General features: G+C 41.0%; 1 protein-coding gene across 4 annotated transcripts in view; it reads right to left on the bottom strand.

The window, feature by feature from the left end:
* st3gal3a (ST3 beta-galactoside alpha-2,3-sialyltransferase 3a) overlaps positions 1–16,751 on the bottom strand; it is a 70,053-nt gene that overhangs the window by 33,437 nt on the left and 19,865 nt on the right. For all 4 annotated transcript variants that reach the window (XM_062997288.1, XM_062997290.1, XM_062997289.1 and 1 more), the window contains 4 exons: positions 14,861–14,903; positions 10,765–10,857; positions 2,481–2,572; positions 2,159–2,228 (listed from right to left, as the gene is read on the bottom strand). In XM_062997288.1, coding sequence (XP_062853358.1) covers positions 2,159–2,228; positions 2,481–2,572; positions 10,765–10,857; positions 14,861–14,903 — 298 coding nt within the window. The remainder of the gene's footprint in view (positions 1–2,158; positions 2,229–2,480; positions 2,573–10,764; positions 10,858–14,860; positions 14,904–16,751) is intronic.

The following is a 16,751-nucleotide window of genomic DNA, read 5'->3' on the forward strand; positions in this document are numbered from 1 at the left end:
AGGATGTTTGGTTGTGCAGTGAGGATTAAAGTGTTCAGTAAGGATGTTTGGTTGTGCAGTGGGGATTAAAGTGTTCAGTGCGAATTAAAGTGTTCAGTAAGGATGTTTGGTTGTGCAGTGAGGATTAAAAAGTTCAGTAAGGATGTTTGGTTGTGCAGTGGGGATTAAAGTGTTCAGTGCGAATTAAAGTGTTCAGTAAGGATGTTTGGTTGTGCAGTGAGGATTAAAGTGTTCAGTAAGGATGTTTGGTTGTGCAGTGAGGATTAAAGTGTTCAGTAAGGATGTTTGGTTGTGCAGTGAGGATTAAAGTGTTCAGTAAGGATGTTTGGTTGTGCAGTGTGGATTAAAGTGTTCAGTAAGGATGTTTGGTTGTGCAGTGAGGATTAAAGTGTTCAGTAAGGATGTTTGGTTGTGCAGTGTGGATTAAAGTGTTCAGTAAGGATGTTTGGTTGTGCGGTGAGGATTAAAGTGTTCAGTAAGGATGTTTGGTTGTGCAGTGAGGATTAAAGTGTTCAGTAAGGATGTTTGGTTGTGCAGTGTGGATTAAAGTGTTCAGTAAGGATGTTTGGTTGTGCAGTGAGGATTAAAGTGTTCAGTAAGGATGTTTGGTTGTGCAGTGTGGATTAAAGTGTTCAGTAAGGATGTTTGGTTGTGCAGTGTGGATTAAAGTGTTCAGTAAGGATGTTTGGTTGTACGGTGTGAATTAAAGTGTTCAGTGTGGATTAAAGTGTTCAGTGTGGATTAAAGTGTTCAGTAAGGATGTTTGGTTGTGCAGTGTGGATTTAAGTGTTCAGTAAGGATGTTTGGTTGTGCAGTGAGGATTAAAGTGTTCAGTAACAATGTTTGGTTGTGCAGTGAGGATTAAAGTGTTCAGTAAAGATGTTTGGTTGTGCAGTGTGGATTAAAGTGTTCAGTAAGGATGTTTGGTTGTGCAGTGAGGATTAAAGTGTTCAGTAAGGATGTTTGGTTGTGCAGTGGGGATTAAAGTGTTCAGTAAAGATGTTTGGTTGTACGGTGTGAATTAAAGTGTTCAGTGTGGATTAAAGTGTGCAGTGTGGATTAAAGTGTGCAGTGTGGATTAAAGTGTTCAGTAAGGATGTTTGGTTGTGCGGTGTGGATTAAAGTGTTCAGTAAGGATGTTTGGTTGTGCGGTGTGGATTAAAGTGTTCAGTAAGGATGTTTGGTTGTGCGGTGTGGATTAAAGTGTTCAGTGTGGATTAAAGTGTTCAGTAAGGATGTTTGGTTGTGCAGTGTGGATTAAAGTGTTCAGTAAGGATGTTTGGTTGTGCAGTGTGGATTAAAGTGTTCAGTAAGGATGTTTGGTTGTGCAGTGAGGATTAAAGTGTTCAGTAAGGATGTTTGGTTGTGCAGTGGGGATTAAAGTGTTCAGTAAGGATGTTTGGTTGTGCAGTGGGGATTAAAGTGTTCAGTAAGGATGTTTGGTTGTGCAGTGGGGATTAAAGTGTTCAGTAAGGATGTTTGGTTGTGCAGTGGGGATTAAAGTGTTCAGTAAGGATGTTTGGTTGTGCGGTCAGGATTAAAGTGTTCAGTAAGGATGTTTGGTTGTGCAGTGAGGATTAAAGTGTTCAGTAAGGATGTTTGGTTGTGCGGTCAGGATTAAAGTGTTCAGTAAGGATGTTTGGTTGTGCAGTGAGGATTAAAGTGTTCAGTAAGGATGTTTGGTTGTGCGGTGAGGATTAAAGTGTTCAGTGTGGATTAAAGTGTTCAGTGTGGATTAAAGTGTTCAGTAAGGATGTTTGGTTGTGCGGTGAGGATTAAAGTGTTCAGTGTGGATTAAAGTGTTCAGTGTGGATTAAAGTGTTCAGTGAGGATTAAAGTGTTCAGTAAGGATGTTTGGTTGTGCGGTGAGGATTAAAGTGTTCAGTGTGGATTAAAGTGTTCAGTGTGGATTAAAGTGTTCAGTGAGGATTAAAGTGTTCAGTAAGGATGTTTGGTTGTGCGGTGAGGATTAAAGTGTTCAGTGTGGATTAAAGTGTTCAGTAAGGATGTTTGGTTGTGCAGTGAGGATTAAAGTGTTCAGTGTGGATTAAAGTGTTCAGTGTGGATTAAAGTGTTCAGTAAGGATGTTTGGTTGTGCGGTGAGGATTAAAGTGTTCAGTGCGAATTAAAGTGTTCAGTGAGGATTAAAAAGTTCTACCTTTCCAGTTGCTCCTGCAGTCCATAGCTCTTTGTCTCAGCCAAAATCTCCTTAATATGCCTTTGTGTGTCTGACAAGCATTTAAACACATTCATTATTACAGAAAGTGTAATTCATTCCACACACACACACACACGCACACACACACACACACACAAACACACACACACACACACACACACACACACACACACACACACACACACAGCACCACATGTACACCAATTAATTTAAGCATTTTAATTAGTGAGGCAACAAAAATGTAAATGTAAAATTGTAAGTAAACCACAGCAGCAGCCTCTGTAAGAGCACACATTCGTACCTGGTGTTTTTATACCGAAGGGTGGGGGGTAAGAACGGATCTTTGAGTAAGACATGTTTTGACTGAGGAACATTGGCTCCGGTCTCCTAAACCTGAAGAGAAAACAGAAAGAAAAGAAGAAATGTATTTAAAAAGAAAATACAATGACACACAAACAGAGCAAGAATCTGACAGATTTCTGTGGGATCATCGGTAAACCAGAAATAAAGCCTGTGTGATCTGAGGTGAGTCATGTTTAAGATTCACCTTACTGGAGCCTAGCAAACTGAACTAGGGAGAAATATGATGTCATTTTAATCCTGATTTGTTTTAGATGAACTAGCAGGTACTGGGATATAATCAGAACGTTTCTCTAGTTTAAGACAATTACAGTTTTGTGAGGAGTTTTGTTTTAAAATGCTTTAAAGATGATTTTTATGGATTTTGAATTTCGGCTGTAATTATTGCCACTTTTACAAGGCTAATAAAGAAACAAAAAACCCAAAATAAATAAACTGATTTACAAAAAAATAAAATAAAATGGTGTGCGCGTTTGAATGGCCTGTTTGCTGTCCAGATCTTTTTCCTATCGTTTGTTTAATTTTATTTAAGCAATAGAACACGAGAGGGAGCGTGTTCTATTGTGACCTCGAGTGTTCTATTGCTTTTATACAACAGTTTTTACAAAATAAAGAAAGAAAATAAATCAAAGAAGCCCTGAATTTCATAATAAATATGCTTTAATATTGACAATACCTTCCACCAAAAAGTAGTTCCACAACGAATATAAAGTTTAACACTACAAAGCAGACATCCCAAGTTGCAAAAACTCATTTTAGGGAGGTAAGAACAAGAAGAAGAAAAAGGCAAGAACCTCCGAAGGGAAAAAAGAAATAAAAAACTTCTCGCACACACCAAAGGATTATGGGTGATAACAGAACTCTTAGGAGCTGCTAACTGGGCTATTGAGCTAAATGTTCGCGTTACAAACACATTAAAGTTCCCTACATAGTGCACTAGATTGTGTATCAGATCGCGGATTTATGTTCCCTACATAGTGCACTAGATTGTGTATCAGATCGCGGATTTATGTTCCCTACATAGTGCACTAGATTGTGTATCAGATCGCGGATTTATGTTCCCTACATAGTGCACTAGATTGTGTATCAGATCGCGGATTTATGTTCCCTACATAGTGCACTAGATTGTGTATCAGATCGCGGATTTATGTTCCCTACATAGTGCACTAGATTGTGTATCAGATCGCGGATTTATGTTCCCTACATAGTGCACTAGATAGTGTATCAGATCGCGGATTTATGTTCCCTACATAGTGCACTAGATTGTGTATCAGATCGCGGATTTATGTTCCCTACATAGTGCACTAGATTGTGTATCGGATAACGCATTCATGTTCACTACATAGTGCACTAGACAATATATTAGACAATTGATTCATGTTCCCTACATAGTGCACTAGATTGTATATCAGATAACGGATTTAAAACGCGATCGGGAAAAAAAGTCTGTGTCGCCTGTGTGCGCGTTTGTGTGCATGAAGCTTGTCGTTAGTGGCAACGCGTCAGCGGAGTAATACAGTTGTGGTGTGAAAAGACCGTGCTGTTATCACCAATATCAGCACGGCTAGAACGCTTCTCAACCAATCAGATTGTAAGGTCGGAACTACCTGTGGTTACGTTCATTAATTTTATACAGATGTACAGTACAATGAAATTCTTTCTTCGCATATCACAGCTTGTTTGGAAGTTGGGATCAGACTGCAGGGTCAGCCATCGTACGGCGCCCCTGGAGCAGACAGGGTTAAGGGCCTTGCTCAAGGACCCAACAGTGGCTGCATAGCAGAGCCTGGATTTGAACCCCCAATCTTGCGGTTAATAGCCCAAAGCTCTACCCACTAGGCTACCACTGTCCCTTCATGACAGGAACGGTAGTTACTCATTACACAAGATTCATCAGTTCACAAGTTTAACACAGTCATGGACAATTTTGTATCTCCAGTTCACCTCACTTGCACGTCTTTGGACTGTGGGAGGAAACTGGAGCACCGGGGAGAACATGCAAACTCCACACAGAAAGGACCAGGACATCCCCATCTGGGGATCGAACCCAGGACCTTCTTGCCGTGAGGCGACAGTGCTACCCACTTAGCCACCGTGCCGCCCCGCGAGAACTGGGGTGTAATCAGAACCAGTGGCGGCTCCTGCCAAATCTCTCAGGGGGGGCAATTGTTGCGATGATGGCCGAGGTGACCCGTTCAATGGGTAAATTAAAGCCTAAATAATTAACATCTTAAGTAATCTGTCAGTTTGCCCTCACAAATAACTTTGAACATGGAGAGAGACCAGCTTTACCATCAATCATAAAATGAAGTAAAGCCTTCACACTAACAATTTAATTCAGTCTTCATCAGATAGCATTTTATTTTAGGTGCAGCAGATCCAGAATAACGATTGGGGCATCTGGGCTGATGTGCGATGAATAAAGAAGTAGAATTAAACAACTGGGAAGAAGTGCAATCACAATTCACAATTTATTTTAATTACATTGCTTGTAATTTACTTGTTACTTATATCATTTCTTTTTCATTTCCTTAAAAAAAAAACTTTGGTTCTAACAGGGTTTCAGCTGATTTGTGTTCTTGGACTGTTGTTTACTTAAACTAGAGTATGATCATGTTTACTATGGAAGCTCTTCTGTAAGTCGCTCTGGATAAGACCGTCTGCTAAATGCCGAAAATGTAAATGTGATTTTCCCCCCTTTGTAGATACTTGATGTTTAAATTTGGTCTTGGTGGCCCTAATTCTTAAGTTGCTAATTTCTCCTGATTACTACAATGACTGAATGGCATTTCCCTTAATGACACGATGGAGTTGCTCCGAACTGAGGTGATGGTAGTCACGGTGACGAGATCGCGACACCAGGTTACGTGTGACGCAAGCACGTAAGTGTGAGCCCTCCCGGAACCCATTCAGATTGTATTGCAGCGCCTGCAGTTCGAAAAAAAAAAGAGCCTTAACATGAGTCTATAAGAGCAATCCGGGGCGACTGAAATCACCCCAAAAGGGGCGGTACTGTACGGAACACAACTCGACGCTGATTGGACTACGATATTCTGAGGCAAGACAGACTCCAGAACAGTCACAGCTGTGATAGAAAAATTTCTTCCCTTTCGCCCTTTGGTGGTGCGTCGCCCGATCGCCCTAAGGAACGAGCCGAGCCGCCCCTGATCAGAACATTTCTTTAGTTTAAGACAATTAGAGTTTTGTATCACAATGGATTAAATATGACTTTATGGCTTTGTGTTTTTATTGTTTTATAGAGCTTGTTGTGTTACACACAGAATTTCAGTTGTAATTATTGACACCTTTATAATGTAAAAAAGAAATGAAGATAATAAAAAAAAATAACTAAAATTATTCATAAATATATATGCATATGTTTGAACGGCCTTGTCTGCAGTCCAGATCTATTTCCTTTTAAAAATATATGGTGCATCATGAAGAGGAGAATCTGATGATGTTGACCACAGACTGTTGAGCAGCTAAAGTCTCGTATCAAGCAAGAATAGAGAAAAATTTCACTTGCAAAACTGCAACATTGAGTGTTTTCAGTTTCCAAACCATTAAAAAGTCTCATTAATATGAAAGCTGATGACGGGGGTAAACACGCCTCTGTCCCAACTTTTTTGAGCAAGCATCAATGCTGATGCAGGCATCGAATACAAAATGAGTATATATTTACTACAGTGAGGATACTCAGTAAAAACATTGCATACTTTTCTTTCTTGTCAGTTAAAGACTGAAGGCAGGATGTGTGTGTGGCGAGCGCACATCTAACAAGCGCTGTATATTTTTAGGACAGTGTGCAGTTTGGCTTGTGTTTCAGTATCTGTGAGCGATTAGCACTATGACCTGTAAAATCAGCACCGAATGTCACACCCGCTCAGGCACAACTGTGGTTACTCAAACCTGCTATGAAATAACAACTTGTTGGCTAGAAAAGAAAAAAAATGCTCTCAGCACTTCAGTAATGAGCTGCAGAATCTGCACCACACAGAAAAATGTGCTAATAACACAGGTGCTGTCCGTCCGTTCCCAGAAGCATGGAGGCTACAAGACCAGACTGCTGCTCTGCACTGCCTCAGAGCTTCGAGGGCTAAGTGAGGGGGACAAGTTCTCGCCGAACACTCTGTGACCCTGAATATCACCTCTTTCTTTTCTCCTCTGCTTACACACAATCTATTCGACTTTCTGTACAGTCCCCAACACCTACACACTAGTTTCTCCTCCAGCAGGTGTTGCAATGTATACAGCGTACAGTATTTGTACTGTATATGTGCAGTATACGCATTAGAGTGGGAGAAACTCTGTTTACATTTTATAAGCACATTTAACACCAGGAAATTAAATCGGACAGCACAACAAACCATATGGTGCCAAATCTTTAATTAAAACAGAACTAGAGGATATACACTGATCAGTCATAACATTAAAACCACCTACTTGTTTCTACACTCACTGTCCATTTTATTTAAGCACTTTGTAGTTTTACAATTACTGACTGTAGTCCATCTGTTTCTCTGCATGCTTTGTTAGCCCCCTTTCATGCTGTTCTTCAATGGTCAGGACCCCCACAGGACCACCACAGAGCAGGTATTATTTGGGTGGTGGATCATTCTCAGCACTGCAGTGACAATCCCATGGTGGTGGTGTGTTAGTGTTTTTTGTGCTGGTATGAGTGGATCAGACACAGCAGCGCTGATGGAGTTTTTGAACACCTCACTGTCACTGCTGGACTGAGAATAGTCCACCAACCTAAAATATCTAGCAAACATATTCCCGTGGGCAGTGTCCTGTGCCCACTAATGTAGATCTAGCAGATGACCGACTCAAACAGCAGCAATAGATGAGCGATCGTCTCTGACTTTACATCTACAAGGTGGACCGACTAGGTAGGAGTGTCTAATAGAGTGGACAGTGAGTGAACACGGTATTTAAAAACTCCAGCAGCGCTGCTGTGTCTGATCCACTCATACCAGCACAACACACACTAACACACCACCACCATGTCAGTGTCACTGCAGTGCTGAGAATGATCCACCACCTAAATAATACCTGCTCTGTGGTGGTCCTGTGGGGGTCCTGACCATTGAAGAACAGGGTGAAAGCAGGTTAAAAAGTATGCAGAGAAACAGATGGACTACAGTCAGTAATTGTAGAACTACAAAGTGCTTCTATATGGTAAGTGGAGCTGATAAAATGGACAGTAAATGTAGATCAGAATTCTCCATTGTGCACTGTTCCTTCTGGCATCATCCAGCTGGATGGAATCCCTTCTGCCCTCCCAACTCTCCGGCCAATAGGCCACACCAATTTCTAACAGGTGTGTGAGATTTGTTACATAAAATAAATTCTATGCTCCCAGCTTTGTGGCAACAGTATAAGGAAGGACCTTTTCTGTATTAGCATGATGTGCACAATGCCAGGTCTATAAGGACAGAGTTCAAAAAGACAGAATAGTGTCACTGAAGTTCTAAGCCAGCATGAACTACCAGAAGCTTTAACAGACACGGGCATTGATTAACAAGCGTTTCCAAAGTCTCCCGTAGAGTTCGTTTGGGTTCAGATGTGGTGAGTGCAGAGTGCAGCATAACGTTCTGAGCCACAAAAAGATGAAGTAGAGATGTTGCTGTGCAGTACGTAAAAACTCATTAGAAGTCACACCGCCCTTAAGGCTTTATGGTTAAATCTCTGTTTGTTTTTCCACGTCCGTGGCTTACGTCTGTAGTCAAACTCAGTTAAAGCACTCTGAGGGCACGCTCAACTACGCGTGGCAAATGAAAATTACACGGCTAAATTGGCTTTGTAGGTTTAGTGTCTCTACAAACATTTAGGATGTAACGGCCTATTTAGTGTAAGCATCTGGCTTTACTTAAAACCCCCGTATACACACCGAACCCGAGTCCCACGCACTACTGCCACTCCTGTTTCTGATCCAATCCCTCATCGCTAAGTATTTGATAAACTGTGAGAACTTTTAGTCTCAACTCATTTTTAACAATCTAAACAAGAGATCTGATCAAAACTATGAAACAGAATCTTGTAAAGAATCCCACAAAAATCTGCAATTCTAGACAAATGACTTAAAATGGTTCAATTTCCACCATGGAACGTAGATTGGATTTTCAGTACTCATCATTGAACAGACGTGTACAGTAGAGCAATATCATCTTGATTGCACTGCTTGCTTAAACTACCTGGACACCCGGCCATGAACTACATCTCAATCCAAAACCATGGGCATTCATATACCACACTTCGGAGAACACCTATTACAAGACTCTGTAAAAATTCTGTAAAAAATAATTTGCAATCCAAATTCCAATTCATCCAGGTGTTCAGTGATGTTGAGGTCACGGCTCTGTGCAGACCACCACATTTCCTCCACACCAAACTCCTAAAACCATGTCTTTATAGAGCTCTCATTCATACTTTAGATGAAGGGCGCTCAGGTGGTGCAGCAGTGAATTATGCTAGCCTACTACTGCTTGGATGCAGGGTTTAAATCCTGAGAAGTGCTATCAGCCAGTCGGGCTGACATCAGTTTGAGACGAACAGTTGGTTGAGAGGAAAATCACTGCCGAGCTCTAGTTTCTGTTTTGGCTGGTTTTAAAAATGAACAGCTCCACTTACCATATAGAAACACTTTGTAGTTCTACAATTACTGACTGTAGTTCATCTGTTTCTCTAAATACTTTTTTAGCCTGCTTTCACCCTGTTCTTCAATAGTCAGGACCCCCACAGAGCGGGTATTATTTAGGTGGTGGATCATTCTCAGCACTGCAGTGACAATGAGTGGACACAGATCAGACACAGCAGCGCTGCTAGAGTTTTTAAACACTGTGTCCACTCACTGTCCACTCCATTTGACTCTACCTAGTTGGTCCACCTTGTAGATGTAAAGTCAGAGACGATCGCTCATCTATTGCTGCTGTTTGAGTCGGTCATCTTCTAGACCTTCATCAGTGGTCACAGGTCGCTGTTGGCTGGATGTTTTTGGTTGGTGGACTATTCTCAATCCAGCAGTGACAGTAAGGTGTTTACAAACTCCAGCAGCACTGCTGTGTCTGATCCGCTCATACCAGCACAACACACACTAACACACCACCACCATGTCAGTGTCATTGCAGTACCTAAATAATACCTGCTCTGTGGTGGTCCTGTGGGGGTCCTGACCATTGAAGAACAGCTTGAAAGGGGGCTAACAAAGCATGCAGAGGAACAGATGGACTACAGTCAGTAATTGCAGAACTACAAAGTGCTTCTATATGGTAAGTGGAGCTGATAAAATGGACAGTGAGTGTAGAAACAAGGAGGTGGTTTTACTGTTATGGCTGATCGGTGTGTAAATATATACATATTTATGCTTTCAGTGTATTATTATCAAGGACTTTGAAGATTATTTCTGTATTATCTTGGGTGACAAATACTACAACTACTAATAATAAAAAACAAAATGAAAAACAAGGCCAGGTTTGATGAAGGGTGTGTAGTAACGGTCATACCGACGTATCTTTGCGTGTCTTTTAGTCTTTAAAGAACCGATGATGTGAGCTCATCTGCCCTTTCTCATGCACTGGGATCTCAGCGGGAGTGAAATAATGCGTTTATAATGTGGATTAGGCACACACACACACACACACACACACACACACACACAGAGAGAGAGAGAGAGACAGAGTAGGGCAGGTTGTTGGTGTGGAAGCTTCTCTTAAGGCTGAATTATTTAGTGGTAGGGAAGAGATCTCTCTTTTCTCAAGAACAAAACACTACACGCCAAAGGGTGGCACACACCAACGTGGCATGACCAGGTATTAGGTTTAGGAGGTGCTAATACTTTTCTTACCCATATGTGAAAGATATGAAATGTTTAAATTTAACAAATGAGCAAAAATAGAAGGAATCGGGCAGAGGGGTGATACTTTTTACATGAAACAATGCTTATATAAATACATTTCCTGTTAAGGGATTTGTGGATAACTGAAGCACGAATGTCAGCAGTGGAAATGTGAAGTAAAGGTTACTTAACTGATAACAGAATAACAATTATTATTAAAACCTGTGACCCTGAAGCTGTGCAGCACTCACACTATTAGTTGATATCTTCATTTGTATGTTTAGGTGATTGCTGATACTATTGAATGAATGTCTCTCTCTCTCTGTGTGTGTGTGTGTGTGTGTGTGTGTGTGTGTATATAGGGCTGAAGAATAAAAACCACACTTGCTTTGGATAGATGGAGATCATCTTGGCCTCGGTGTAGCCAGGTTTACATTCTCCTTTACTCATGTTGCTGTATTTATACTTCAACTCCAACGACCTGCGTAACAAAAGAGAAGAAACACAGAGACATGAGGAACCACTAGGAGCATGAACTTCCTGAACGTCCATCCGAATAACTGAGGTCCTGATCAGAGCTGGTTTAAAGACGTGCCTCGACTGATCCCATCACAAGTGGTCTGGAAACAATTCAGAAAGAGCCAAACGTCAGAGATCAGATCAGTCAAGACGCATCAGGAGGAGGTCGAGGGGGAATCTGTAGTCTGGGCATTAAGGTGGTGAGACTCATCTGTGATGCCTGGTTTGTGGTTTTCCTGTTGGACTGATTTCTTTTTTTTTTTAGTCTGGAGTAAAATTTTATCTGTACATCTGCAATTTTGACTTGGTTTCTTATTTTTGGGCGAATTTATTGTTGTACAATGAAAAAAAATGGTATTTATTTTTATTTACATTATTATCGGCATGTAAAAGGAACCATACATTAATTCTGAGAAGGAAACTTTAGTTCCAGAAACACAAATGTACAGAGAGATTACAGAAACGTCTAGAGTTATACACCTGAATGCTAGTAATTTATGGGTAGTTAGAATTTTTGGGTAGTTATGGATAGCTAGTAATTTATTTGTATTCATGTGTATTAATGAATAGTTAGTATTTTTGGGTAGTTTTAGGTTACTAGTAATTTAAGCACATTTATAGTTATATATTGATCTACCTGTTGTTTGTATCATTACGTATACATGTAATGTAATGCTGGGAAACCTGCTCTGCATGATTCACACAGCAACGTTTCTTCACACATGCAGAATTCTGTACAGTAAAATAAATAATCCAATCACTGAGCAGAAATCCAACAATCCTCATCAAATTTCTGACACTGGAAATACGGCCTTAATCACATTAGGCTAGTTCAACTGAACAATCCAACTTTTGGCAAAAACTGAACTGATCAGCAGTCTTTGGATTCTTACGCCAAGTTCACACTCCAAGTCGTCAGGTCGCTGTACAGTTTACACTACACGACTGATCGGTGATAGGGGGTTTCACACTACACCATCTATTACCAACTGGAATCGCAGGCGAGCTTCTCTGGTCTCCCAAACTACGTTTTGTCACGAAAACACACGTGAGAAGTGACGAGAGGTTTAATGATACCACGTCCAAAAATGCACGTCAACAAGTAGCGAGCGATCAAAGTTTGTGCGCTGATGTGCAGCGTAAAATCAAAGAGGAAAAACAAATGAATCTGAGTGGATATGGCTAGGTGAACAGCTTGGATTGCTCTATAGTGAGTTGGAGGTTATATTAATAAATATTTTTTGCAATGCAGCGTGGGTATTTGTGGAGAACAATAAGGTCAGAAATACTGTAAAACTTGTGTGTGTGCTGATGTATTCTGATATAAACTATATTACGCCCCTGTCCCACCTTTTTACACTCCTCCCATGTATTTCCCCTCACATCGTATCTTGCGTCCTCATTGGCTGTTCCACATAGCACTCATTGCCAGTCGGGCAACTCAGATCCAGATTTTTAACAAGCTAAATATGTAACTTCAGCCGCCGAGCACTCGGATCAAGTTGTTGAACAGTTCACACGGAGCGATTGAGAGCCGAGCTTCGAGCGCCGAGCGAACGCCGAGTTGCTCCCTAGCCGGCAAATCTAGCACCGACCAGTCGGCGAGCGAAAATCAGGGCAAAAATCATGTAGTGTGAACTAGGCATTACAGATATAGACTACTATAGACTAACAGGATAGACTACTTAGTAGTCTACATTTTACAAAGTAAAATGACAAGGTTTCATGCACACCTAATTCACATAGCAGAGAGTGAATTCAAACATCAAGCAAAGAAACGACTGACACACACTTGGGACCCGAGTCCAGAGTTAAATGATGGAGGAACAGCAGCGACATTCTCCCACCATCCCTCTGCACTAATTGCAGCTACATCTACAATAATTAAGGCTGTGTGTTTGAGGTAGGTTTATTTTGTTTGGGCCGTACTGTGATTCTGCTGATCTACTAACGTCTGTATTATAACTTGACCAAGTCTGGAATAAGACAACTTGTTGATAGACAGCGTTTGTAGTTGTGGGTTTAAGAGGGGACGTCGATTTTTTTCTGGTTCTAAGAGACCCCCCATGGAGCGAGTAATAAATCAGCAGTGGAAAGGTGAAGATAGAAATGGGATGGATCGTTTATCAACAAGTCCCATTCATCAGCTCGTTTAGAAGCCACATAGTTCTGTACAGCTCAAATAAACAACCAGACAAAGTATAAAATGAGATATATTAGAGTTCATTAATAGGTCACGCTGAATAAACACATACTGGTATTTCCTAATCACCTACAGAAGTATCATTTACTCAAACATGGACTAAAAGAACAAAGACAAATAATTGTTTAGAAAGAAATGGAGGAGATGCAGGTTCTAGTCTGGGATACTTTAATAAGGAAAGATGCTGTTACGTACAGCAATTCCACCACTTCATCTCTAAGTTTCCTGATATCGATACTGTATCGACACCAGAACGGGCACTAAAGTGCAGTATCCGTTTCGGTAAACCATGAAAACCAACACCGACATATCATCTGATGCTGACTGGTGACATTTCCAACAAGGAAAAAGGGAGTGTGCAACAACCATGAACAGCAATGAAAAGTCACATATATCGTTTCAGAAAATCCAAACACAATGCGTAAAATAAATCTCTCTCTTTGCTCTGCATTTCCCTAATCTCATTAAACAGTATAAGTAAAGTAACACTCAGGCTGAGGCGGGTATGTGGGGTATGGGGGTATTTTTTTGTTTTAAAGTATGAGAGCCATTGTTACTAGAGAACACTAGACTTGTAAAAACTAGTTTAAAGTTGAAACCAGATAGACATTAGCTGTTTCACTTTGACCAAGTGTCAATCACATTTACCTTGGAATGCAGTGCACTAAAAACACACACATGATTTTTTACCCTTAAAACAGACCAACACAATTTTAATTCATATATGGAAAATGATATTGCCCTCCCAATGTGTACTAATCCCTCCTACTAAAGCATTTAAAGCCTGGTGCACACTACGTGACGCTGAGCATGTTTTATTTGAGTGAACGTACAATAAGCACTGCACAGCAACCTGATTTTTTCAGGCAATAACCAGTTATTGTGATGGCTATGAGCAGGGCAGTAATAGCCCAGTAGTTATTGTACTGGACTAGTAATCAGAAGGTTGCTGGTTCAAGCCACACCACCGCCAAGTTGCCACTGTTGAGCCCCTAAGCAAGGCCCTTAACCCTCAATTTCTTAAAATCATGTTCAGTCATAACTAAGTCGCTTTGGATAAAAGCATCTGCTAAATACTGAGAATTTTAATGTAAAATGCAGTGACTAATTAAAGCTCAATACCCAAGCTGCGTGACTTCTTGCATGCACCCTGTAATGCACATCTCATACTTTTAGTTTTTGATTTTGTAGACCGTTTGTCCACTTATAGTACTAACGTAGGTCAGATGGTACCTTTACTTGTCATATAGACATCAACACGTGTACAGTACGGTAAACCCAGCTTGTTTGGAAGAGGCGGTTAGAGTGCAGTCAGCCATTGTAGCATGAGCTGGAGCCGTGAGAGTTAGGGGCTTGCTCAAGGACCCAACAGTGGCTGAAGACTGACAGAGCCAGAACGCAAACCGACAAGCTCTACCCACTGGCAGAGGATGGTTTTGCCTCCTTGAGTACAGCATTATTCATGCATGTTACTGCCAGTCTTTGGTCAATGGCTTTTGCTTCGGGGTTTCCGCAGGTACGCAGAGTTCTCATGGTTTTACTCTGAGAGAGTCTGAATCTGATTCGGACCTGACTCTGATCTTGATAAGTGACGAGCGCAAGTCTTTGAGTCGTGTGGTGCAGAGCGTGATTGCTTGTATACAGGCCATATGTACAGTCACAAGTATGAAGATTTGAAACACAGCCACAATCAATGAGAAAGCAGATGAATAGAAAAAAAAAACTATGAAGTCACACACTTACACAGCGGGTTGGTACTTACAGTTTTCCATCAGGCTTGATGAGGAACCCTTGCTTGTCATACACTAAGGAGAAAACAAATGAAAGAAATCAGCAGAACATACACACCTGAAGCAGAGAACGCAGAACGGACGCCAAGCAATATTTCATATTTATAGCACCTGAGGATAAACATCAGGAGAAGAATGAAACGTTTTTCCATAAGCATTGGGGGCTGGGGAGGGGATGGCAAAGCATGTGAGTGTTTGGTTAGTGCACAGAAAGACATGCAGCATCACCACCATGCTTTAATAATCCTACACAACATTCTTAAAAACATCTTCATCAGGTAGTGTTACTCCAGAACCCAGTTCCTGCTCACATGGTACTTTATGCCAGCGCTCCCCAACCTTTTCTGCACCAGGGACCGGCGGGGCAGAGGGATTCAAAATAGAATAACTATACTGCTCACAAATGAGACGCTGCTTCCACCTGGGGGTGAATAAGAGATGATAAACACCCGTGTGTTGGAAATGGACGCAGTGTTTTCATCGCTGATGTAGCGATCTCTAATTATTTATTCTTTCTGTGTAGCCTGGTAATAAATGACCCACGGACCGGTACCGGTCCACGGCCCGGTGGTTGGGGACCACTGCTTTACTTCAGGAAATTATTAAAAAGGTCATAAACTTAGAAAAACAAGAAAATCAGCAATGCAACAGCCATGACTCCAGAACTGGACCAAAAAAATGAAATCAAAGGGGCGCTTAAGTGGTGCAGTGGTAGCCCACCAGAGCAGACACTTCGAACGCTTTGCTATCAGCTATAGCTGTGGGTCTGCAGGGGGCAGTAACGCTGGCTAAACAGGGATCTTCATTGCTGGTGCAACTGCGGCCTCTGCTGTCCAGTCTAGGCGCCTGAACAGGCAGGTGATCTGGCAGGTAAACAGAAGCAACTGGCTGCGAAGGTACACATGACGGCATCAGCCCTCTCAATTGGGGATGGAGGCAGTGGCAACAATAAGCGAGACTTGAGAGAATTGGCCACGACCATATTAGGGTGGAAAAGGGGAATCAATTAAAATCATTTAAAATAAACAAGAACTTAAATTCATCACTGTCAACATCAGCAATAAAACAATTGTTACAAAACCCTACTAGCTTCCCAGGTGTCAGGAATTAAAATAGAAGAGAATAAAATAAATACCTTTAACCTGTTAATCCTAATCATAGGAAAAGTCAATAAGGCACTTTAGAAAACATCATATTCTTTTGGAAGATGTAAATCAACATATTAAACAGTTCAGAGGAAAACTGGGAGAAAATCAAGAGGGAGAAAAAGAGTTAATAAAATTAAGTTAATAAAACGTGTACGCAAAACAAAATAATTCATAATACAGGTCGAACTGAAATACAAGCAAAAGTTATTAAAAGCTGCAGCAGCGAGCAAATGTAGTTTAGCATGTGTGAGCTGTGTGCTAGCAAATCTATGTGGTCTCCAACCAAACTGACATCATAACCACACAAGAACCTTGAAGGTTGAAGATAAAAAACAACGTGCTGGTCGATTATTCTCAAGGTCCTCGTAATACTGCCAGCAGTGTAGTGCAGGGGTAACTGTGTACCACGCAGCCCTCATATCAACAGCACCAACTTCCAGTCAGTCTTCTCTTTACACCATGGTCATGTTAATGTTAAACCCAAGTCTAGTGTGTGTAGTTTGTTTAAAATAGAATTAAAAAGGTCATGTAATGTTGTACTTATTAAACTTTTGTGCATCCGCTTTACCAGTTTTACACGCCCGCTTTCAAGCGCTTTCATGCAGAATTTAGTTTGATTCATTCTCACCCTGGAGTTTATTAATAATTACTATTCATATATTAGCACAAGGAATTAGTCTAACACGAATGATGATGAAATACCTGATGAAATCAG

Source organism: Trichomycterus rosablanca, chromosome 6 (genome assembly GCF_030014385.1).
Source record: "Trichomycterus rosablanca isolate fTriRos1 chromosome 6, fTriRos1.hap1, whole genome shotgun sequence".
Classification (NCBI taxonomy): Eukaryota; Metazoa; Chordata; class Actinopteri; order Siluriformes; family Trichomycteridae; genus Trichomycterus; species Trichomycterus rosablanca.